The 27,196-nt window shown below is 44.3% G+C and overlaps 1 protein-coding gene across 1 annotated transcript in view; it reads left to right on the forward strand.

Moving 5' to 3' along the window:
• ITGAL (integrin subunit alpha L) overlaps positions 1 to 27,196 on the forward strand; it is a 448,305-nt gene that overhangs the window by 173,155 nt on the left and 247,954 nt on the right. The window contains exon 8 of the mRNA XM_069244383.1: positions 26,835 to 26,985. Within this exon, the coding sequence (XP_069100484.1) occupies positions 26,835 to 26,985 (151 nt within the window). The remainder of the gene's footprint in view (positions 1 to 26,834; positions 26,986 to 27,196) is intronic.

Here is a 27,196-nt window from a genome sequence, read left to right on the forward strand (position 1 = left end):
CAATGCCGAGTTCGCATGGGAATCCTGAAATTGGACCTGGCTGATGGCGGCTTGGGACTGCCTGACATATTTATATTACTTGGCTGGGTTGCTACAGTACGCAGTCCGATGGTGTGAGGATACGCCCAATTGGGAAAAGGATTTGTTAGCCGGCTCGGTCTGTGTGGAGTGCCTCCCACATATACTAATGGGCGGCTCTAAGGTTCTGCAGGGCACCCCCTACCTGGTGGAGCAGGTGTCGAGGCCTTGGGAGAGTGCAGTGGTGCGGGTCCTACGTAAGGCCCCATATGCTCACCTGCTCCCCCTGTGGTGGATCCAGCCTTCTAATAAAGCTGCTGAGGTAATGGGTTTTGCACAGTGGCGTGCAGGGGGTGGTAACAATGCTCGTGACTTATATCATAATGGCACGTTCAGTACGAGGGAGGAGGCAGACTCCTTGTTTGGTATAGGTCCAAGACAGTTCTTACAATATTCGAACATCTCACAGACGGTCAAAGACATTTGGACGTCCTTTCCAGCAGAGCCCGTTAAATCTCGCCTCCTGGCGTCATTGCTTGATGCTAGAGGTGATCGGGGCCTGCTATCCCGAATTTACAAGGCTCTCAAGGGTGACAGACTGACTGACCTTCAGGGGATTAGAGGCCAATGGGACACTAGTCTTGGAATGGTGCTCACAGATGGGGAATGGAATAGGACCCATTCTTTGGTGCAGGATGCGACCAGCAACGCTAGGTTTAAGTTGACGCACTTTTATTACTTACAAAGAGCATACTTGACACCTCAGGGGTTAAATAGGATATTTCCTTCAAGGCCTGATAGTTGTAACCGTTGTGGAGAGCAGTTGGCTACATTTGATCGCATGGCATTGGTCTGTTGCTCTGTCCAACCTTATTGGCATCAAGTGGTGAAGACGCTAAGGGAGGTTACGGCTGTGAGAGTGCAGGTGACAATGAAGCAATGCCTGCTGGGCCTGATCCTGGGCCCTAAAAAGGGTCAAAAAATCGCAAATAGATTTGCACAGCTGGGGCTTTTATTGGCGACAAGGCGCATTTCGATTCGTTGGGCCAGCCCGCACTCCCCGCTACATGTTACTTGTTTAAGTGATTTCGTTGAATGGGTCACTGCAGAAGAATGCCGTTTGCGGAAGGTTCGATTAGATGAGTATGTTGACCGAGATTTGGAAATCTGGTGTGCCATGATTAATGAGCTAACTGGTGCGCAGGAGAGCGAGGGTGAGAGTCCTTTGACTGATGCGTCTGCCCATTGAGCCCTGGTCGTAGTTGAGCCTTGGGGTGCTGGACCCGGAGATTCCCGCGGCATGAATGTGGGTCTTGGTGTGCCCAGGAGGGCATGCTTCCGGTCTTGCTATTTGAGGGGGGTCGCCGTAGGTGGCTCCACCCTCACTCCCTCGACCTGGCTAGTGTTACTCTGGGATGCTTTTGTGTTCCCTTGCTGGGTCTTCCCAACCCCTCCCCCCGACCATGCCTGTTGCACCAGATGAATGACGATCATTTGTAGCACTGTCCGCTGGTCTGTCGATGCTTACTATACTGTTGTTGGTTAATATGTTGTAGTGTACTGCGTTGTCTCTGACGGGGTGGGCTCTGCTCTGTCAAGCCGCTGTGGAAGTCATGTTGGTTGGGTTCCCTAATCTAACAACACGGATGCCTTATCTCCCTATGCGCGCTCAGTCAGAGCAGTTAAGCGGACCTGGATCTGAACTCTCCAAAATGTTATGAACATAAAAGGTGCGATTGGTCTGATCTCCCCCGCCCTGAAAGCACTATATAATAATGTAGTACACAGTTGTATGTGTTTATCTTATGCATAAATAAACAAGTTTAAAAAAAACTTGACTTTGTCTTTTAAACTCATATGAGTACAGATTGAGATATTTCTGTGCTTTTATACTAAGGCTACTGATTGAAGCTGTGTTTATTTTATAATAACGACCCGACCTTCACTGTCATAAAGAACCTTGGTAAGTTCCTGGTCCCATAGATGTACCTCTGGTTTGATAATACACACAGAGTTAAGTTCACTTTTGTATTTTACTGTCATGCAGTGTGTTCCCACACAGTCATGAGGAAGGCCCCTTTGGATGACCAAATCTCACACTACTCTATTGGGTTTGAAATGTTGGTGAATAAATGCCTGTACATTTGAGTGCAGCTAGCAAACAATTGTAGGACCATCCGAAGCTTGCCTAGCAAAGAAACTATATAACTTTCGAGATGGAAAGAATTTAGAAATTGCGGTTAAACACTGTATATATTGTGGCACACATACTTATTACCAGCATGAGCACATATGCACTGCACATGCAGCACTGACTATGTTGTATTGGTCACGTAGTTAATTTAATTTCTGTAAGACAATATAAATATATTTTCCTTTACACCAATCATTTATGTATGTCCTTTGATTAGTTATGTGAAGTGACTATTAATTAAACATAGTGACCAGATTTATTCTTTCCAAATGAAAAAGATATGTAAGAACAATTATTTCCGAAAGAAACAATTTTTGTTTGATGCATTTTAATAAGATGAGCAGGGCCAGTCATGGACAACAGCAGGTACATCCATTTATCATTACAATTAAAAGTGAAACCCTAAAACAGTGGTTCTTAACTTGGGGTGCGGGGACCTCTGGGAGTCCGCAAAGCCTACTTAGGGGGTCCACGACTGCTTAAATATTACATAAGATTAACATATTAATAAAAGTTACATTAATAAAAAAAAAGCAAAATGTAAATTTGCAATTGGAGGTTAAAAATTAAGTTAGTATCCACAGATTCATTCATGGGAGCAGTAGGCAGCAAACAGAATACAGTATGGGCGATGATTGGCCCTAATTTAAAAAAGCACCAACCTTCGTAATACATTTTTTTAAATTCTGAATTAAATAAAATAAAATATTTCATCATTTGCGCATTTGATGAATGCTTGTTTTTGTATATTTTGGGTAGTTTTAATGGTTCAGATTGTCGAAAATGCCTGTGCAGGGGGCCCTGACTTTCAGTAATGACTCAATGAGGGTCGCCAGATTCCAATAATGATTTAGTGGGGTGGGTCCCCATATTCCAATAGTGATTCAGTGGGGGTCACCGAATTCCATAATAATTCAGTGGGGGTCCTCAGAAGTCAAAAGGTTAAGAATAACTGCCCTAAAATATTTAATCAATTCAGAGGGCCACCTGAAGCCATGGTCATAGGTGAGAGCAGGATGAAAAGAATCAGGGCATCATTTCGGACTTAAACACATTTATCTTGACACAGCAGGTCAAACCTTCTGACATCTGCTAGGAGAGGACATAGATTGTTTTGGGGATTCTTGAGGCTAAGTAGCATGTTATCTGTGTGCAGACTGAGGACATGACTATGAGAGCATTTCTGGATGCCTTCATCAGAAAGAATTGCTCATATCCGACAGGCCAGCGGTTTAATATCTGATTGAAAAAGAGAGACATCAAGGGAGAGACTTGCCTCATACTCCTCCTTAGTTATACTGATGCTGTAAGAACACTACTGGCACAACCAAGAGCAGCAGGCACAGAGTATAGTAAGTGGATCAACGAAAGAAAGTTGTCACTCATTCCAAAGCTGCACAGCACCTCAAATTAGAAATAAAACACTCAGAGTCAAAGGTTTTCTCTGCATCACGGGTGACACACTGCCAGGATTTGTGGATAAAGGTTATGAATTATGGAGAATCGTCTCTTCAGGTTACTGTGAGTAGACCTGCTGGGAATGAAACCTGTCCGGTCTGAGACAGTGAGGTATGGCATGTATGGAAACAGGATGCCCGGCAAGTAATCAAGCAAAGGTCTTATTATCTAAATTAAATAAGGAAAGCTTTCTGTATGTACAGCAGGTCTGATTGTTTTAAGAAGGAGGGTAATCACCACAGCTCATACAATTTATAGTAAATGCATACATGTGCTGCAGGTATGGAATAATGATGTCAGAGTACTCTGTAGAATTCATGTCAGTGCCATATGAGGCAGGTGCTTTTGGTTTGGCCATGGCTGAAATTACAGCCTAAGATTCCTCCTGAGAGATAGGCACCCTAAGCCTTTAACTCTGGTCGTTCAAATCCAGGCTAAAGCAACTTGGTCCAAATAACTTTAATAGTTGTCACTACATTTTAGAGTTTAGACGTGTGCATTTCTTTGTAGTGCTACCAAAATACTCCAGTAATCTTAAAAGAGATCCCCGTATATTTTGCCTCAGTCATCTGTGGCCTCAAGAATAGTCTTTTTCTCCTTCAACACACAGGCACACTCTGAAATTGACGAGAGCAGTTGCCCTTGCCAGAGTTGTCCTATAATGCATACATTTTATCTATGTCCTAAGCTTCTCAGTAGTGCATGAGACTGTCCATGATCTGAAATAATACTTGCTTATCGCTACTCCTAAAGTAGATATTTTCTGGACCCAGTACGGAATCCAGTGATAGCCAGAGATGTTTCCTTTAGTGCACTCAACTTTTCACCAAGGTCTTGTTAATGTCAAAGAAAGGCTTTGGGCCCGATTACGACATTGGCAGTCCGAGGACCGTCAATGCCTTAGTAGCTGTCGGACCACCATGGTTGTGGTGGTCGGACCGTCACATTGAGGTTGGCGTGCAGACCCGCCAACCTACCGCCGTCCCCACCAGGATTCTTGACCCCGAAGGGCTGGCAGCGGGGCTGGTTGAACTCGGCACAGCCCTGCTGATTACAACCTTGTTCTCCACCAGCCCCCAAAATGCACACTCTCTGAAGCAGGGTTTGTGTTTCCCCATTTTAGCACCCTTAAGATATTTTGCTTGCACATACAGTCAAAACCACTGAAGGGATTTACACTGAACTTTGCGTGAGGCTAAAATATGACACAGAAAGTATGCTTTTGTTAGTTTGGTGTAAATACCTAAATGTATATACCAGCAGAAATTCAAGAGGGCTAATTAACAGGAGAACCTTTCAATTTGAGTGATATATTGTTCCAAATCGATGCTATATAGGAGTTTTTGAGTTTCGTAATTGGTTTTCCAATAAATGGATAAAATCATTTCTTTCGATTGGTGGAAAATATAGTTGGAGTAGGGGAGGTTTGTATTAGAAAATGTTAAAGAAGATATCAAGCTAGAGTGTAGTAAAATTTGTTTTTCAACCTCCTACTATATTGATTGATGTAGATCTAATTGAGATAGCCACCTGGAGTCTTGCTTGAAGAAAAAAGCATTATGCTATATTAAATTTGAAAGGTCAGCTAACCTGACTTCTCCCATGTCTTTGGGAAGTCTTAACTTTTTCAGAGAGATTCTCAGTCAAAATCATAGAGATCAAGTACTTTGTCATAGGAATGATCATCATTTTTAGACTTTAGTTCTGTTCCCAACAAGTTAAGAATTTTGGAGACCAACCTTCCCGACTGTTTGATACTTTTTATAGAGTGATAGCTTCAGTGTGTCTAAGAGATTCTTGAAGGTTATCATTAAATTCAATACCACAGCATTTTGTTTTACATTTATTTTGCCAGTGCAAATCTGAGATACCTAAGACCTCTCTGCCTCCCAATTTATGTAGGGCCATCACTTCAGATATATTCTTATTTAAGGTGTAACCTGAAACTCAGGAAAAAGCTTCAATTGAATTCGCTAAGACTTGAATAGATGACTCCGCATTTTCAGTAAAAACTAGCATATCGTCTGCATAAGTCGCTGCTTTGAATGTGAGAGTAACAAATGTGATGCCCTCAATATCTTTAGTATCTCTAGTTATAGTTAGTAAAAGAGGCTCAGTGACTAATAGAAAAAGTGCAGGTGACAGAGGGCAGCCTTGTCTTGTACCCTATTTTAAATCCAAATAGTTAGACAAGTTGCCATTTAACCAGAATCTAGTTTTAGGATGTGTGTATAAGGCCATGGGTTTCTAATATAGTCTTCACCTAGTTTAAACTTTCTGGCATTCCTCTTTCAGGAATAGCCATGCTACTTTGTCAAAGGCCTTTTCGGCTTCAAGAGCTATTGCAACCGTAGGGCAAGCAGTCAGAAAGGCATTCTCAATGACATGGGAAAAGAGTATAGTGTTATCACTTGATAATCTGTTCTTTACAAAGCCTACTTGAGTGGGGTGAATCAATTTGGGCATTGCTTCATCTAAGCATATGGTGAGTACTTGAGCGTAAATTGTACAATCTAAAGGTATTAATGAGATTGGTCTATAGTTTTCTGGGAGAGAAACATATTTTCCTTCCTTTGGTATCATCACTATCACTGCTTCTGCTGGAGTACCAGATATCACTCTAGAAGAGGAGAATGCCTGATACAATTACATCTAAGGTAATTCAAATTCTGTCCTAAAAGGATTTATAAAAAGAGGCTGAATAGCCTTGTGGTTGAGAGGCTTTAATGGTTTTCAATTGTTTTATAACCATCCATGCTTCTTCTGATGTAAGGGATAAAGCCAGTGATAGTCTTTCTTTATCAGCGATAGTAGGAAGATTGAGTGCATCAATTACATCTTTACATTCTTCGGGGTCAATTTGTTTATTGTTATCATATAGATCTGTATAAAATTGCTTGACAATTACAGCTATTGTATCTGAGTTCATATACATCTTACAATATGAATCTTTAATGTTAGAGATGGATGATTTGTTTAGGTTAAATTTCAAACATTAGGCTAGTATTGTTACAGATTTGTTGGCTTCACATATATGTATGCGTTTCTATTTTTGGATCCAGAAACCTGCTCTTGTGCTTAGTAATCTACTATATTCACATTTTTATAATTTAAGTTCCAGATGTTTGGTTTCTTTTTCTAATTTGTCTAAAGAGATATTAGATTGTTTATTCATGAAGGATGTAATACTAATAAGGGATCCCCTAATAGTGGCTTTTAAGGCCTCCTATTTGTGAGAAGAGATGTGTCAGAGGCAGGATTAGCGTTAAGAAAATGGTGGATTTAATTTTGTATTTTAGTTCTGTGTTCACTGTCATCCATGATTTTGTCTTTCAATCTCCATAGATTATGTTTGGTGAGTGGGGATCCCCATGTTAGTAATAGAGTGATACAGGGATGATCAGAGATGTGTCTAGGTTCTATAGTAGTTGTGTCAATATATTGAATGGGAGTACCAGAAATCATTAAGTAATCAATTCTTGAGGATGAGAGGTGAGGTGGTGAGAAAAAAGTAAAGTCCTATGTATCAAGGAGTTGTAATCGTAATGCATTTTTTAAGTTAAACATAGAATATACATTTGTCTTAGATTTATGGGCTTTAGGTGGTGACAGTTACAATTAGAAGATCTATCCTTGGTGCAGTCCATTGAGAGATTGGAATCTTCCCCAAACAGAATTAATGTGTCCTCAGGTATAAAAGACAATTTTAAAGTAAGCTGTTTCCAGAAGTCTTGTTCTCCATTCGGTACATAGATATTGATTACATAGAAATATTTTTCTTCTTTACTCATTTCATTAATGAGCCATCTATCTTCCTTGTTCGCCTTATTAGATATTATGGAAATCTTGGATTTCTTGGCTACTAAGGTAAGGAACCCATTTGTCTTACCTTTTGCTAGAGAGCAGGCTACATCACTTACCCACTTGTTAATAAAAAAAGTGGCTTCCTTACCTTGAATTTTAGTTTCTTGAAGTGGAATAACATCCCTTGTTAGTTTGTACAGATAATCAGAAATTTCACACCTCTTTACAGGGTGATTAAGACGTTTGGTTTTTAGTGAGAGTATGTTAAGGTTATTTTTAGATTAGATAATTATTTGATGTAGTACATGTGGTGTGACATGTATATTCAAGATTTGAGTGAATAATATAGAGGTCTAAATAAGAGTAGAGTCACTGTTAACATATCAAGGAAATTAATCTGTAATATCATCATAAATGTTAGGAAATATCCACACAAGAACATGGTTAAGAAAAGAAGGAAATAAACAAATTGAAGAAAAAACAAAGTGAACCCAACCACCCAGAGATATGGGGCTTCAGCAATGTCTACATCTAACCCCACAAACGCATTGGTGAAGAGAAGCAGACAGAGTATCTAATACCTAAACCCAAAACACCCCTTCAACCTGGCTCTATGTATCCAACCTTTTTAGTCTTAGGTGTGTATGTGGTTTCAAAGAAAAACGATTTCATAGAATACCACTAATGAGAAACTATCTCACCTAAACTGCTTAATGCTAATTTGTTTAATGCACATGGCATTTGCCTGTTCTTAGAAACCAATCAATAGAATCTCTTTTTTGTAATGGGTGCCGGTCCTACTTCCAGAAACAGTTTTGTCAGATATTTGTTTCAGTGCTTTACTTCAGGGAACATTATTTCATATTTATATCTTTTACAGTGTCAAACAATTATTTCAGATGCTTTTAATTTGTTTACCCATGACCACTCCCAAACACTATCCATCGCAGGCCCCTCACAATCCCTAAACACCATCAATCATGCCACCACACCTAAACTACACTCATCCCTGAAGCATGTAAGCCCTTTGTACCTCCAAAATCCACAGTCCCTGAACCATAAAATTACTCACTTCTCCTAACCTGTTCCTGAACGTTAAAAACCCCATTCTACGCCTAAACCACATCCATCCCATATCCCTTAAAACACCTCAACACACCCAAATTCCACCTATCCCTGAACCCTAAAAAAAACCTGCACCTACCTTACACACCAGCTATCCGTGACCCATTAGAACTCCTCATCATCCTGAACTTCTCATCCCTGAACTCTAAAAACCCCATTCTACATCTAATCTCCACCCATTCCTGAATCCCTAAAAACCCTCACCACCCTAACCTTCACCCCACCCTGAATCCTACAAACTCTTCACCACCTCAGCCTCTACCCATAAATGACCCTTAAAGACCCTCACCAGCCCTAAACTGTGTCCATCCATAAACTCTAAAATCCCACCCTTACACTCCACCCATCCTTGAAACCTAAAAAAACCTCAACACCACTCATTGGTGAACCCTTAAAACCGCTCATCAACGTAAAACCCCACCCAACTTTGAACCCTAAAAAACACATCCTATTACTGAACTTCAATTATTCTTGACCTCTAAAAAACCCTTATCACCCTAAACATTATCCATCTTTGAACCCAAAAATCCCACAGTAGTCCTAAACTCCACCCAAGTTTAATTTGATTTTGTATTTGTCTTTAAAATTATCTTTCCTTTACAGGGTTTCCTTTAATTTTCGATTTTTTTATTTCCTTAAAATTGTGTTTGCTTATAATTAGTTTTCTATGATTTGATTTCCTCCAGTGTAGTGTCTCAGTATTTGTTGTCCATTATTTCACATACATCATAGTATTAGTAATTGGAATCGCCGAGAAGAGGACAAAATGCTCTTCCATTAGGACAGAACCATAACATTTACAATAGTTGGCGTTGATCTGAGATTCACTTTAGTTTCAACTAAATGTTAGTTAAAGCATTTCAAGCAACATATGTGAAGGGTAACTATTCAAGCACTCGAGGTAAGAAATAAGATTTTCATTGACCCTACATAAGCTTATATCAGTATATACAATTATAACACATCTGAAAGGATACATTATGTAAGTACTTCATCACAAAAAGATGAAACAGAAATACAGATTGGGACATCTCACTAATCGACAACCACAAAACTTAAATATGGGTAACAATAGAGCATGTTGACCAGTAACTCTAGGAGTAGTTTAACATTGAGGTAACATTTCTAATCCTAAATGAACAGGATTTAGGTATCTTTTCTGTCATGTTCCAGGAGTAAGGTGGATTTGTGAAAGGACCAGTTGTACTATGCACCATGACAACGCCAGCCTCACACACACCATTCCACAAATGGCAAAACCTATCACTGAGCCCAGACAAGACACATCTCAGTGGGGAAATATCTGCATTCATGAGGCACACATGGACAAACACCACTGGCTGTACACCAATTACACATCCCACTACCACATAAGGCAGCCTGAGGAGACTGAATACAAAATGTGAATCACATCTACATGCCATGTGTCATGCCTTGCCAAAACCACTCCTAATTTGCCACTACCTATTACCCAAGTCAAGCTGCAATAGTCATAGGCCATCAGATGTGCCACAAATTTCCATTATGACATGATGTAGCCAGTTACTCAGCATTGCAGCATAAGAATTGCTAGGGCTTTGTCATACATGCCATATACACACCATAGTGACAAAATAGGGATCTCCCAGGGCACTTGCCACCTCTAGTACCATCCCATATGCTTAAAGGCCTCATCCCCACAAGTATAGCTCCTATGAATGCATTATCTGTGCAGTCAGACCTCATAATGTATCAGTATCCCAGGTTGGCCACTTACACATACCCCGCAGTCAGCAGATCACCTTAAAATACCTAGTCAGCGATCAGGCCAATACTCCTGCCCCATGAAGGCAATTCATGTGGTAGAACTGTAATGCCAGCCCCACAGTCTGTCAATACCAGCTAAAATACATGATGTATATAGTCCCAGTGATATAAGAAGAGTCACACAGTAGCATATACAGGTGGGCTACACAGATGGGAATGGACTGACACCTCAGAGCCACTAATGCAGAAGGGTGGAGCAGGTCATACACAATGCTTCATGTGATCCAAACACTCACATCCATTGTATGGCCAGGATGGAGTCACACATGTGCCTATGTCATTAGTGCATCTCCACATTACAGACATGGAGAGGAATGGAAATGGGAGATGTACATCCACTGACAGTAAAGCATGGACACACATCTACAACAGATACTCTGCCAGGGTGCCTAATACCCATTTCCAATTGTAGAGAAACATGTGGCATAAACAACAATGTCACTTTGCCTGCAGTGAGGTTCCCAAACTCAATTTAAGGCCTGCCAAGTCCCTGGATACAGTACTCACCCACTTGTGGCTGCTGTGCTATCCTGAAATGCCCACCCACCCCAGGGTAGGCCACTGCCAAAATGTGGACCATTGGGGGGGTTCAGGGTCCAACGGGCACCCCTCCCTCATTGGTAGGACATCCCCAGCTGGGCCTCTGCAGTCTTCTAGGCCCAGCGTCTCAGGTCCTCCCACCGCTTGCGACAATGGGTGCTCCACGAGCTATGGATCTCCAGGGTCCGCACTTGCTTGGCGAAGGCCCGCTATATCCCCTTCTTCTGATGGGTGTTACCTGCATGGGTGACACAGACAGAAGGAGAAAGTCATTTAGACTGGCACCATACCAACAGCAGTGGAGTATAAACATCAGACTCACCAAATGCCCACACATGCCCATCGTCACGGTTCACACGCCTTATCTCCATGCCCCCAGCATGCATGTACTCCCTGACCGGTATACTTATGCCATTCACCCTCACACCCCTCCCATCACAAATGACAATGGCATTGGGCTCACCTGCTCCTCTGATGCCCCATACAGCTGTCCATACAGGGGTAGGACCCCTTCCACCAGCTTATCTAGCTCTTCTTGGGTAAAGGCTGGGGCCCTATCACCTCCAAGATGTGGTAGATGGCTCCCAGAGACAGTACACGTTGTGGAGGTCTTGCTTGCAAGAGTGTCAGGAGTCAAGTGAGCAAGCCTGCAGAAAACGACAGTCACAGCTGCCGCGTACAGGACCGTCACCGCCAGTGGTGATCACCATTGGCCCCAGTCCCCCATAGGCAGCAATGTTAACCAATGAGAAGTTGCACGGCAGTTGCAACCATGGACCGCCATGACAACATACTCAGGCGTACTTGGGTCACTTCCATCTGTCCAGTGTATGCAGGACAGGCGGCTGCCATTTTATGCACATATCGTGCCTTGCTGCAGCAAAACAAGTGCACCAGACATGTTTTTTGTCCAGAATGCAGAGCAGGTCCATGTTGTGGCATCATGGTTAGGCTTATACATGTGACTTGCATGACATAGTGACGTTATATGACAGGTTGTCTGATAAAGTGCTTGTCCAGATACTCAGAGCCTCATAGGCGATGTGACCATGTAGGTATATAGGATGACTACATACATGGTCAGTTCAGGACAGGTCTGTGTACGACATATGGAACATTACACGTCTGATGTGTGTCCCTAACTATTGATCAGGGCCAGCAATGTACAGCAAGGATGGTGTCCACGCCGCTTCAGCATGCCCAATATTGTATGTGTCAGCAGTGTGATGCATGTCTACAGTGTTAGGTGTGTGCGATAAGGACATGTTCAGCGAACATGTGTGGAGTGCTTATCATATTTTACATTCTCTCCTCTCTATCCTAGATACCCTGTCATGACGAGATTGAGACATGTACCAGTGTACCGTCCGCTAGTCGACCTTGCCACCCTGGAGGACAGGCATATCATCATGACCTATCCTCTGAATCGTCTGACCTTGATGGATCTATGTGCCCAGTTGGAGCCAGATCTATTGCCTGCCATTTGTAATCCCTATGCCATCCCTCCCAAAGTCCTGCCAGTGCTCCACTTTCTTGCTCTAGGCTCCTTTCAGAATACAGTGAGCTTGGCAGCAGGGATGTCACAGCCCATTTTAAGTTTTGTGTTGAAGGATGTACTGTGTGCTTTCTTGAAACACCTGGACAGCTACATCAGATTTCCCCAACGTGCAGATTTGGCCTATGTGAAGGCAGACTTCTATGATATGGGACACATCCCTCATGTAATAGGGGGGGGGCATAGATGGCACCCATATTGCTTCGGTCCCTCCCAGTGCCAGTGAACAGGTATATAGGAACAGGAAAAACTAGCACTCCATCAATGTTCGGGTGGTGTGTGTGGCAGACCAGTACATCTCCCAAGTGACAGCCAAATATCCAGGATCTGTGCATGACTTATACATCCTGAGGAACAGTAATGTTGCTCACATGATGGCACGACTACACAGGGAGAGGGTTTGGCTCATTGGTATGTATGCATTTGGACATGTGTGATTCTGTTATGGCACCTGTCATCACTATCTACCCTTTGGCTGTACCAGTATTGTAACAGGTCCTACCTCTGTGCATTCAGGTGACTCTGGCTAGCCTAACCTTCGCTGGCTGTTGACACCAGTGAGGTACCCTGCCACGGAAGGGAAACTCCATTTCAATGAGGCCCATAGCAGGATGAGGCGTGTAATTGAAATGATATTTGGCCTACTGAAGGCCAGATTCAGGTGCCTAGACATCTCTGGAGGTGCCCTCTTGTACACTCCCCAAAAGGTATACCATATCATAGTTGCCTGCTGTATGCTCCACAATCTAGCCCTGAGACATCAAAAACAATTACTAGCTGATGATGGGGAGGCAGCTGAACCAGTAGCTGGTGATGCAGACATGGAAAGTTATGAGGAGGCAGATGTGGAAGGTGCAGCTGACTCTAGGACTGAACTTATCAATCAGTACTTCCAGTAACATATAGGTATCTTGCGTGGGTATTTGCAAGTGTTGCATTTCCACATTGATTGGTGTCAATAGTCCTCCTGATTTGGGTTATCAGTGGTGGTGTGTTGTGTTTCTATCCCTACGTGTCTGTTGTGGGAGGTGACTGATTGCATGTACAGTGCAGAGTTCAAATATCTCATCTCTAACATGTGTACTCTATGCTGGTTGCAAGATTCACATCTCCTATGGACAGGCCTGTATTGTGCTTTGTGTCCTGCATTCTCTTGTTCTCATGTCATTCAAGCGAGTAACAGTGTACTGTGAATCTTTGCCTCTCCTACCTATTGCTTGAGGCATTAATGTTCATTAGCCTTTGGTAACTGTTTACAGAGTAGGGGTTTGCCCATGACAGATACCAGCTACAGTGTTTTGTGATGTATTTCATGTATTTCCTGAGACTGGCGATGTTAAGTGACATCTGTTGTGCCCTGTTTAGTTGGCAATCTACACTGGACACAACATCTATGAACTGTATATATGTTCTTTGTTTGCCACCATGTCTACTATCCTGATGGAAGTCTTGTCATGGACTTTTTGCAAGTTGGATAAGTAGATATACTCTGGTGTGTGGCTGGACCAGTGAATCCCTTACATCTGCCCTGGGACATGTCTGTTGTGCTGTGTCTCCTGCAGAGGATGCCTCCCTCTGTTGTCAATTACACTGCCTGTTGGTTTAGGGGGTCATACCCAAATAGCACTTTGCTGCCCATACTTATGTATATGTACACATAAAGACACTTATGCAGTTGCTGTGATCTTTAGTGTTTATTGTGCATACAGTGTAAAACAGGTGATGAGTGGGGTCATGGTGGATGAAATCATAACAGTAGGTGGCACAGCTGTAGGTAGCATTGGTCCAGTGTCCAAGCGCCATGGGGAAATGGAGTTATGTCATTGAACTATCAACAGGGTGTCTCAGTGGCACACAAGGGAATGAAATCAGGAGAGGGTCACTTCCTGGCAGTGGGTTTGGTCTTGGCATCTGATCCAGCCGGATGTCTGGATGGACGTCTACTTTTGTGGGGGGCTTTCTTCTGCCACAGAGGGAGGTGTACCAGAGGCATGCGGTTCCCTTGTCAAGGCCTCCATTCCACTAACTGCCGCAGATATTAAAGGCTCAGATGTGATGTGGCTGGTGGAAGGGGCCTTCTGGTGGGTGGAGGAAGCACGCAGGGTGGTGTTAATGTCCATGAGCACCCCTGCAATGAAGGCCATGGTGGCATTATGGGCCTCTCACTGCTGCATGACCTCCTGGCAGTATTTCCTCTGCAGCCTTTGGTTTTTCCCCCAACATGTTCATGATCTGGCCCATCCTGTCCTGGGATTGATGGTATGCTCCCAGGACTTGGGATATGGCTTCCTGGTCAGGTGACTCTGTCCTTTGGCCCACAGGTTCCCTCCCATGCCCCATGCCCCAGCCCCCATATCCCTGTGCCCCTGGCACGGTGTGGCCACTCCCAGTCTCACCAGGACCTTCATTGTCTTTGGTGTGATGGGTCGACTCAGGTCCCTGTACTGTGGGGCACACTATTGATTGTACAGTCCTTGGGACACACGTTTGGAGATGAAGGGTTGGCTGTGATGTTGGTGCCACAGGGTGGGGGAGGGGGTTTGATGTGGGCAGGGTGAGGCAGGTAGTGGTAGACTGACAAGGGGTCCCAAATGGGCCAGGTAGGTCGCCAATGTTCAGAAATTCTGCCGCGTTGTCCTCACTGGGGCCTTCATCCTGAGGACGGCTGGCAGTCTCTGGAATCCTCTCCATGATGGCACTGGCATGGGTACCTGTGGAAGGAATGAGAGAGGTTTAAATGGTGGAGACGTGAATGGTTGTCTCTTTGTCTGATGCATGCAGTGGCTTGATTCCCAGCAATGGCAATGACAGGTGCAGCACTGCTAAAGCAGTTTGTGGATAGTGGATTGTGAGATATGTACCATGCTCCATAGGGGTTGTGGTCAATCAGGCTTGGTAACTTTTGATCAGTGAGAGGGCTCTGTTCCTGTGTGATGGTTCACATGACAGGTGTGCCCTGTTAGCAGGTGGCAATTCAGGCTTGCTAGACGTGAGTGAGCATGGCTGTACATTGCAGCATGGTGTCCAAGTGGGAGGAGGGTATATGTGTATGCAGAATGACTTGTCCTTTCTGTGCATGTTGTGCATGGAGTATACCTTCTTACTTTCATGCCCATGATCAGTCCATTTCAGGGGTGTTGATCTGGATAGGTGGCCCTTAGGTTTGGTGACAGTGCTGTGTCTGTGTTTGGCATTGTTTGGCTTTCTGTTTTGCCATAGCACTGATGTCGCTGCCATGTAGTTGTCCTCAGTTGAAGCATCCAGTTGTTGTAGCTGGTGCAATGGTCATATATGCAAGAGATGTGATGTGATGTGATGTGCACATTGCAGGTTTTGATGGTGACGGGTAGGTGCATTGTGGCAGTCGTAGTGATTGTGATTAGCTGTGCTATCAGTGCACTTGACAGGGACTATGGGCCAGATGTAGGTAGGTTTCCTTTTGCGAGTTGCAAATTGAGAGTCCCAGCGACTCGCAATTTGCAACTTGCAAAAGGAAATGCAGAAAGGTGTCTCAGACACCTTCTGCGACTCGCTATGGGGTCGCCAAGACCCACCTCATGAATATTTATGAGGTGGGTCGCAGTTTGCGACCCCATAGCGAGTCTAGGCACTCACAGGGATGGTGGCCTGCTGGAGACAGCAGACCACCATATCCGTGACAGCTTTTAAATAAAGCAGTTTTTTTTTTTTCTCTTTGCAGCCCGTTTTCCTTAAAGGAAAACGAGCTGCAAATAGAGAAAATACCAAAACCATTTTGTTTCGGTTTTTTCAGAGTAGGCAGTGGTCCATAGGACCACTGCCTGCTCTGAAAAAATATTTTTGTGAGCATTCACAAAGGGGTCCCATGGGGCCCCTTCCCTTTTGCGAATGAGTTACCATCCACTTCAAGTGGATGGTAACTGCGAGTTGGTTTGCGACCGCTTTCGCGGTCACAAAGCAACTCTACATCGTGATGCGGTCGCAAATAGGAAGGGAACACCCCTTCCTATTTGCGAGTCGGAATCACATTTTGCGAGTCGGTACCAACTCGCAAAATGTGATTCTGCATCGCGTAAGGGCTTTTGCGCCTCGCAAACGGTGTTTTTCGCCGTTTGCAAGGCGCAAAAGCCTTCCTACATCTGGCCCTATGTGAGCATTAGGACTGGGTGGTAGTGTGACATGCAGGGGAGGGGAATTAGGTGATTAGGTGGGAGGTGTAGTGAAAGGTACGGTGAATTGGGGAGTGATTGAGTGGTGTAGAAGCATGCTGGACCGGAGCAATTGTGCCAGGGGAGTGTTAGTAACTCACCAGTGTCCAGTTCTCCAGGTATTCCAGTCAGGCCCTCTGGATACAGGATGTCCAAGACCTTCGCCAACAATGTGATCTCTGGGGGAGGAGGTGGGGGCCCACACCAGTCTTCAGCATGGCAATTTGGTGGCATGATGCCATGGAACGCACCTTCCCCTGTACGTCATTCCACCTCTTCCTGATGTCCTCCCTTGTGCATGGATTTTTTCCCACAGAGTTGACCCTGTCAACAATTCTGTGACATAACTCAATTTTCCTGGCAGTGGAGGTTTGCTGTACCTGTGCTCCAAACAGTTGTGGCTCTACCCTGACGATTTCATCAACCATGACCCTCAACTCATCACCTGTGAAACGTGTGTGCTTTTGACGGGACATGGTGGTTGTGTTGTGGGTGGGGTGGGTGTTGTGTGTGTAGGGTGCATTGTAGGGTGCTTAGTGGGGTGGGGGTGTTTGGTTGTGTGTGCTAGTTGGTTGTGGTGTTTGTGTGCATATAGTAATGTGTGTATAGTGTTGATCATGCAGTTGTGTGGTGTTTGCTGAATGTGAAGTTTATAAGTGCCTATGGTGTATAAGTGCTAAGTTATAGGTTTGTAGGTCCTCGCTGTCGCTGCATGTTGTTTTTGTCACAAAGGATTTTGGGTTGTGTGGGGGTGTATTATATAGTGCAGTGAAGGTGTGTCGGGTGTGTGTATGTGTGCCAGGTGTGGGGTATTCAAACTGTCCAATGTGGTGTTGTGTTCTGTCTGAGATGAGTTTTTGAACGCAGCTGTTTGGACCGCCAATGGTTTTCTGCCATGGAAGAACCACTGTGCTGATTTGTGGGTCGGAATCTGGTGGGTGGTAGGTTGTCGGGCTGGAGGTGCTGGTGGTAGGACCGCCTCTTTCCCACCCTCCACTGTACTGGCGGTCTAGGATTTGTGCCTGTTTTTTGTCAGCCTTCAGTGCTTGACTTCTAATATGGCGGTCAGAATACCAGCAACATGGCGGTCTTTCGGCAGCCGCCACTGCAGCGATCTTACAAAAAGACCGCCAAAGTTGTAATGAGGCCCTTGGTTTCAGAGATGTTTTTATTTGGAATTGGTCTAGTTGGAACCCCGTGCGCTCTTTCTACTTCAAAGTCTCGTAAAGGATAGAGCAGTTATTTGAGGAATCCAATATTTCAGGAATATAATGCAAGTATTAGAGTCTTGTCCTTCTGAACCCTCCAAAAGATCAAAAATGTGTAAATTGCCTCATCTGTTTTGATTTTCCAAGTCTGAGATCTCTTGTTGTAGTGAAAGTGAAATGTCTAGAACAGTAGTAAGTTTCTTCATATACAAAGATTCTCTGTCCTCCAGGTTACTGATTTGATCCTCTGCTGCTGTCATTCTGCAGTTAAACTTAATGTTTTATCAAAGTGATGTATGTTTGCATAGCATCCTTATTAATTTTGGTAGACTTAGCTAGATCATGCACCTCCTCCAATTTACATCCATAGCGCTTATTGATATGGGTTTTGTTTTGAGAGGAGAGTCAGGAACCAGTGGTAGTGCCTTTTTTATTTTTGTGCCTGAATTTTTATCTTTATCAGCCATTGTGACGTTTAAGGTGATTGCTGCAGGTCAAGATCCTAAAATTAGGTCCTTATTAGACTTCAGATGGGTGCTGGATAATGCAACTCGATTAACATAGTTATGTTCTGGGATAGGAACAGTCCATATGCAGAATCACAGCAATAAAAACATCAATTATACATGATAGAGCGAAAGGTCATCCAAGAGAAAATATAATAAACCTAAGTGAAGAAATTTCATTTGTTAGGATTCTGTGGCCCAAAATAGTACTGTGATAGCTTAAATGGCTTGAGTTTCAGTACATTGGGCTGTGTCTGAAAAGATGCAGTTTTATGTAGGCCTTGTAAATGTAGACAACACATCGAAAATAGCAGAAGTGATGATTAAGGCAGGCATTTTCTGTTTATAAGACAATAAAGATAGATTTAATTAGCTACATGTTTAATATCTTCTTAATAGGATTACATAGGCCCATAAGACCAAAAGTAGCCCGACACGCAAAGACTACAAAACACCTCAAAAATTATTATTCTTGTGGACACATGTCACATGTGTTCAATCTTCCTCGACTTTCATAGAGCTATCAGGTAGGTAGTCTCATTACTCAGCTCGTAAGTAGCCAGAACTAGTAAATCATGGGGGAATCATTCCAGAAACCTCCAGTGACTTGAGAAGCTTGGGCTCAATAAAGCAGCCTCTCCTGGTGAGTAATGTTGATTGAGGATCAGAGTTAGATGCACTTGTATTCCACCACTACATCCTTCTATTTGGTGATATAATTGATGTCAGGACACCAGAAAAATATGCCACTTGTACTCCTACTGGAGTGGAGTTGCCTGGTTAAGCGGCTATCTTGAGCCACGACTTGGCCACACACTCAGTTTTTCTTTATTTTTTAAAAACAAACTCCTGCTTTGGGAGTTTGGTGTTGAAAAATAAAAAAAACTTTGGAAAAGTTTGACAGCCAGCGGTCATGTTTGACTGAGCCGTTGGTTAAACTTTTCCTACATTGACAGGAAAGACCATTTGTAAAACCTATATTTTGTATTACAGTTTAAATAAAAAAAACTCTACATTACCACACATAAAACAGCATACGTGCATGGCCGGGGAGATGACTACCAACATATGTACCAAACACAAGTAAAAGAAATACAGAAAGCATGAATTCTGGACAGTGGGTGTGGGATGATGCAGCAGCCCACAGTGTAAACCCATGGCAGAGGCATGGAGCTAGAGGCTCAATCGCAAGTAGTAACTCAGCGTTCCCCTGCCACGCCCATCTCTCATACATGTAGCAACGGGGAGAATATCGCTCTGGCATCCATGTCCGCCTACTTCAAGGCAACAGAAGCTGGATCATGGGACAGCAGGGGCACACCAGCGTTTGGCAAGGGGGTTGTAGAAACCTCCTTCTCATCTAAGATTTGTTCATGGGCAAACTACTAAGATCATATCCCAGGCAGGCAAATTCAGGACACTACCCACTCCCCTGGACTCCTCTCTCGGAAACGTCTCCCACTCACAAGCCGCCCATTTAGACAGCTCCTTCCCCCATCCATGCAGGTCGAGCCACTGGCGGACTTCCAGCTCATTAAATCTCGCATTATGAGACACTTTGGAGGTAAATGCCAGAGTTTTCCTCCTGTCCCAAATCCCACCCAGCGTTGATGCAGCTAAGACAGATCCACCTGTGCCCCTTTTAACAGAGCTCTATAACAAAGTGTAACCACCTTAGTTTTCCCCGTTATTAGGAATAGGTAGCGAAGGAATTCATGTTCTGGAGGTTCCACTAAACCCATTCCCCACCAAGCTTGGTCCCATCCCAGCAGAGCCCAATGCATCAATAAAATCCTTACCGAGAAATCATACAAGTCCACCCTCTGCAAAGAAGGTCACCCAGTATGGTATGCCCCACCTCGGTCCACAGATGCAGGCCAGCCCAGCCTCCTGGATGCTGCCAGTACCAAGGAGTTGTCAAGGGGAGGTCGCAGGTCTATGGAACCCTTGTGTGCTTCCTCTGCAATGCCCTCTGCCACACATATCACACCATCCTAACTAACACGTTCTCATTGCGCACCATTGTGGCAGGTTTCAACAAAATCTGTCAAAATAGCTTTGGGTGGTGTCCTGCCCTCCCGGTAACCTACAGCATCCCAGAGCACCAACTGCCACTGAGCCACCCAGTGTGACTGGGCAGCTAGATAATATAGCTCGAAGTCCAGAGCACCCATTCCACCAGCATCCACTGGTAATCATAGTTTCCGCAAGGCCACCCAGTGTCTGGAGGACCCCCCAATACAACGTAAGAAGGATGTTATCCAATTCCCGAAAGAACATTCTAGGGAGTTCCACTGGCAGGGCTGCAAACAAATAAAGTAGCCACAGCAGAAGTACCTTCTTAGAGATGGCTATCCGTCCCCCAACCGATATAGATAAAGTACGGCAAAAGGCCACCAATCGTCGCAAGGCAGACATAACCCAGGTAAAGTTACCTTCAAAGAGCAGCTCCACAGATCGATAGACAGCTACCCTCAAGTAACAGATGATGTTGTGTTCCCGATGCAGCGAAAGCACGGTAGGCGGGAGCTGAACCTTTCCTGAACCTGATCACAGTAGGTATGCACAAGACCCATGCCAGTTAACCTCTAGGCTGGACAGCCATTCCAACACCGACAAAGCCGCCACCGCCCCTTCCAAGTCCAAAGGATCATCACACATATACAGCAGTATGTAATTTGCATATAATGAAATGTATAAACAATCGCCTGATAACTGCAGACCTCGATAGTGCCCACCCTGCTGTACGGTCAGCACAAATGGGTCTAAAGCTAGAGCGAATAACAAAGAAGACAATGGGCATCCCTGCCGGGTGCCCTGCTCCACCACACATGTATCTGATATAACCATCCCAGTCCTAATCCGTGCCACCGGTTGGGCATAAAACAGCTTGGTCCATTTAATGAATACTAGCCCAAATTCCATCCTGAGTAAAGTAGAATACAAGAACTCCCAGTGAAGTGAATCAAACACTTCCCGAATGTCAAAAGATAACACTAGTGAGTCTGGTGGGAGGCTCTCCTCCATTCCCAGGATGTGAATCAGTTGGCATACATTAGGCTAAGTACTACTGGTGGGTATGAAACCTGTCTGGTCAAGGTGAATCAAATACCCACATGCGGCAAAATCTTACTCAGGGTTTTGTAATCTGCGTTAAGCAAAGAGAGGGAGCAGTAGGAATCGACTAACACCGGGTCTTTATCCCCCTTGGGGAGAGACGAATCATGGCTTCACACAGAGATGGCCGCCGTGCTCCATTAAAACCTTCCACTAGCTTAGGGGCAAAGGCAGCAGAATAAGCAGAGTAGAATTTTATGCGCAACCCATCTGACTGGAGACCTTGGCCCGAGCCATCCTTTTAATATTACACCACACCTCCTGCACAGCAATATCAGCACCTAGTTGCTCCCTACATTTGCACCTAGGACCGACGTGGAGGGATCTACAATGTAATGCAGAACATCTAACTCAAAAACCTCAGTGCCCACAGAGAATAGCTTGAGGTAATAGTGCATGAACCCAGCGTTAATTTCCTCATGCGTGAACCCATCGTGGCCCACTGAATCTGGAATCTGAAGGATAGTGTGCCCCCTCGTCTCCTCCTGGACAAGCCAGGCTAGCATGCTCCCTGATGTATCCCTCTCTGTGTGGGCTCTTGCAATGTTAACTCTGTAGTCATATTGCTGCAAGCGCTCTACCATTGCAAATTGTTTCTCATTCTGAGTGAGCATTCGCTCCCTGCCCTCTAATGTCTGCCCCCAGCTCCGTGGGCAACCCATTAAGGACCGTCTCTTGCTGCCTAATATCGGAGTGCAGCTGAGCGTGCACTCCTATCTTATTGGAGATACAGTAACCTCGCATGACCACCTTTGGGGCCTCCAATTCGAACCCTACAGACGACGATGCTCCTACATTGTCAAGCCAAAAATTAGTGATCGACTCACCAAGCAAGGCCCGAAAAACTGGGTCATCTATTAGGGCCAAGTCTAGCCTACAAGTAAGGATACTAGATCTGCGGGGCGACCACCAGAATGTGCATAGTAAGAGGCAGTGCTCAGAATAAGTTTCTGCCAGGTACTCCGCATCCACCACCTTCTTTTACACTACCTCGCAACAGAGCATCCCATCCAAGCGTACCTCTAATTCGTGTAAGCCAGATCGAAAGGAGTAATCCCGGAGGCCAGGGTTCAGCACACTCCAGCAGTCAATGAGGCTCCACTGCAGTGCCCAATCATCAAAAGCACACACCAGTTTATGCGAAGGCACCAAGCACAGAGGGGAAGGGCATCTAACCAAAGCAAGATCTACCACACAGTTGAACCCCTCCTCCACTATCCCCAAATAAGTCAGCATTGCTAGCAGTAGGGGCATCAAGCTATTCAAAAAAGAGGGCAGGTCCATATTCAGGGCATACACATTAAGCAAGTCAACATCTTTGCCTTTTAACTGACCCAGCACTAGTACAGCCCTCAGGGTCAATGACCACCCTTTGCAATTGGAAGGTCACCCCAGGTGTAATCCAAGTAAGGGTCCCCCTCCAAAACAGGGAGTAAGCAGTGAAGTACAGTTGCACCCTGCATCTCTTATGGCGCACCCTACCTTCAGAATCCGACAGATGTGCTTCCTGGAGAAACGCAAACTACGCTCCCTTCTGTTTTAAGAAGGCCAGCACATTATAATACTTGGAGGGTGTGGACAAGCCCTGCACATTCCGGGTGATCAATTGGATCCAGTCAGCCACCTAGACAAGCATTCTCATGGCCCAGCATGCCATATCATCCCACATCAGCCACACAGTGGAAGTGCCAACCACCAGCCACACAATACATTCACACCTACCGCCCACCCACTACAGATTAAAAGAACAAAGGAAACAACCAATAAACAATAAACCTCCCTCAACCCCCTCCCTCCCATGGACTGTAATATGGATACATCCTGTCCAAACAAAGTAAGGCAAATTGCCTACAACCTAGGGCCCATCAAAGAGGGCTAAGAAGGGCATATTGGAAAGCTCAGTAGGGGGAAGCGATCAGCCAACCTAATAATCAAACAGAGAGCAAAACAGTGAAAATGTTATAGATAGCACAGGCCCCCCCACATTCACCCATCTTCCCCCAGCCAAATAAGATAAGTACAATGAAACACAGTAGCATACAATGCACCTACCACATTGCAGCACCACAAATGAGGCATTCTCCTCTCGGTTCATAGCTGACATCCACTCAGGGCTCAAATAATATCATCTGCCAAGCCTGGGCTGACCTCTGGAAGAGTGTTCACCACTCCTGGCGCCTTTGAGCCCGCTAAGCTTGAAGTGATCCTCCTGCAGGAAACTGCCTTGTCCTGAGGTGAGCTCCTGCCAGATCTCAAAAAGGCCACTGTCTCCACGCCCTCATCCGCTCCTTGACCACCGGCTGTTTGGTAAGCAAGTTCACCACTCTTTGATGGGAGCGCTGATGCCTCAGCCGCACTGTCTGCCTATTGTAGAGTTCCAGCCAGTCCCGTGCTGAAACAGAATCCGTGAAAAAACAAAACTTGTCCTCCGCCTGTATTTTCAGTTGGGCCAGGAAAAACAAGAATAGAGCAGCCCCAGCTCGCAAAACCTCTTCTTAACTGCAGTGAGCGAAGCCCTCTGAGTTGTAACTTGGAGAGTAAAGTCAGGATAGGGAGATACCTTAGCATTCTCCACCACAAGTGGGCTGTTATTGCGGGTCTGCTAGAGAAGGAAATCCCTGTTGTGGAAATGCAGGAGGAGGGCCACCACTGGGTGGGTTGGTGCCCCCGGCCTCAGATATCATGTAAAAATATGATAGCGTTGCACCGAAATTCAAAAATTGTGTATTTCTTTAACACGTGAAGCATATCACCTTAGTACATAGATTATCTTACTGCACTGAGAGGAGTTTATTAAAATTGATAGTTGCATCAGGGCACGAGTCGAGGGGAGACGTGGGTAGACAGCGTCTACCCACTTTTTTCACAGAGTAGATGCCGTCTATTCTGCCAAGAGGTTGGGCCCCACAGAAATATAATAAACCTGTCCCAGCTTAATATTTAGACACCGGGACACATTCAGCTATTCCTACACATTGTCTGCATTCGATACAAGCAGCAGCATGCAGGCGGTGCAGGCGGGGAAGGAGCTTACCAGATTCCATCTGGGCCCATAACAAAGACCAACGTTAAGGGCCATCAGGCTTCCTTTTGCTGGAATATCCTGGTTGGGAGCTATCGGGAGCCTCACACCTAAATTCAATGAATGGGAAACAAAGGCACGCAGTTTATCACTTCACAGGTAGTTAAGAGAGGCAAACTTTTGACTTTCTTTGGTTCTTGTATATAAGACATATGCATGCACTGTAACAATTTCAGATATGTTGGTCCATCCCTGTATTTACACATATAATAATTTAAATACCATTATTTTGTTTTATTCCTCTAGTGCTAATCATCTAAATGGAGGGTGTCAGAGCACTTTAAATCACATGTACACATTATACAATGACAATAAATCATATGTGTGTAAATCATTGTCCAGGGTGTGCTACATATGACAGTGAGGGTTATAAGGTGTAGGAGTCACATGTCCTTCATAGCTTACTGTGCTATTACAAATTATAAACAGCAACTAACAAAATTGATCTCTGTGTTAAAAGCAGTAACCCAGTTTTCCTAAAATAAAAATCTGTCACCTTTATGTTACATAATGTGCTTTGCAGGAAACATATTAACCCACTAAGCTACTGTGGTTTAAACTAGGACTAGACAAAACACAGATCTCGCCAGAAATCCTGCTATTATTGTTATTCCCTGAGATTTACTAGGCATACAACGATCTCTGCAGCAGGTGTCTTAACCTCATAAGATATTTTAAAATGCAGACTTTGCAAACAATTAAGCAGAACAGATTTTCTGCCACATGTCCTTATTGCCAGTTTCTTTGCGGCAGGGTTCTAAAAAATTAATGTATAAGCTTAAGCCCTGAATTTGCATCATGATTGCGTCACGTTTTTGGCACATCACCGACGCAAAATGTCATTAGTTAAATATTGTAATGCACTCAAATTGATTCATGATAGACTTGCTAAACCAGGTGTCTCCAACCAGTCGATCACTAGTTACCAGTAGCTCCCAGACACCTTCAGAGTAGCTCACAGCCTTGAGTTTATTTTTATGCAACCACAGGGTCACATTTTGTTTTTAAAGTTAGGGAAAGACTGTGTTTATTTTAAATTATTATCCTCAGGTTGCAGAGAGCCGGGCCTGCTAATGAGCAGTGCACAGTCAGATTTATGACCCAAGATTGAGCTGGTAAACTGAGGTGATGAACTGAAGCGCTGAGGTATTTAACTCCTAAATATAAGTCCTTGTCAACTCAGTAGTGGAGCTGAGAACAAAATTATGTTTCTTAATGCTGTTAAATGGGAGAAAAATAAAAGAAAAAGTTACCTTAATGATTAAGTTAACTCTTCATTTTAATTTTCTCCAATTTCAAAGTGTCATATTTACAAACAGCAGGTCTCTTACTCCAAGTGGCCAGTAGACTCCGTGGCATATGTACACCTGACAAAATAGTCATTTTTTTAAATGGGAGAAATTTAAAGTGCGGAAAAATGTTCCATATTTTGAATATTTTTGCAGAACATTTTTCTGCACTTTAAATGGTTATATATGTGTGTTATACATGTAAAGGTGCCACATATGGTGAAAGGTATGCCCTGTGCCACAAATACATACAACACAAGCTCTCAGTCAACCATGCAGATGTATCCCATTCATATGCACACATAGTCATACATCCCCAAAGACCATGTTCTCACTGACACACATGGCAGCTCTGGCACAGTGCCCATAGTCAAAGTATTTTGTCCAATCCATGGAATCTGGCTGTACGGACATTAGGCTTAAAGTCAATGAAGCTGGGTATGGGGGTGTCTGGTAACAATGCACAGGTTGTCTAGCCTTCAGTAACTCACAATGATTTTCACTGATCAGAAGTAGCTCTCACTACAGAAATGTTTTGAGCCCCCCATGCTAAACATGTGTGTGAGGTCTGAAGATCTAATATCACTTCTTGTGATGTCACTTCCTGTGACATCATGGTCTGTGATGCCACTTCCTGCGATGCCATGTGCGATGTCACGCTCCGTGATATCATGTGCCATGATGTCACTTGCATACTGCATAGCTTGGTTAGTCCCCCCACTTCTGTTTTTCAGGACTTGTGCACTGGCAGGCCTAGAAGGGAAACCCTATGCCCCCCACAGTTTTCATTTTTATTATCTACAAATTAAGCACTGCTGTGATGGCTTGGTACGTTCCTCCCAGACATTTCCTGAGGCAGAAGGGACCGGAGTTTAGATTTCAGTAGGAGCATCAGATGTTGATTGAATTTATGTGCTCATTGTGTTATCCTTTCCTTCCTGACAGAAAAAATATTTTCACTGCAAGCAACGGCAGTCGGCCAGACGCTAAAAAAGTGATGATCATTATTACAGACGGTGAAGCGAATGACGGATCCCTCCACAGTAATGCTGTTCAAAATGCTGACAAAATGGGCATTTTCCGGTACATCATCGGGGTAATGTATAACCATATTCTGGTACACACAGAGCTCTCACGACCTGTACAGACAGCCAGCCTAAGGACCTAAACTACTGGCACAGTTTGATTAAGTTTTAAAGCTTTCTCAGAAAGCTGGTCTTGGCTTGATCGAGCCAGTCGAAAAACTGTCCTTCCTAGCTTAAGACTTATTTAAGTCAGACATACACCCTAATTAACACAATGGCGGT

This window comes from Pleurodeles waltl, chromosome 7 (assembly GCF_031143425.1).
Source record: "Pleurodeles waltl isolate 20211129_DDA chromosome 7, aPleWal1.hap1.20221129, whole genome shotgun sequence".
NCBI lineage: Eukaryota > Metazoa > Chordata > Amphibia > Caudata > Salamandridae > Pleurodeles > Pleurodeles waltl.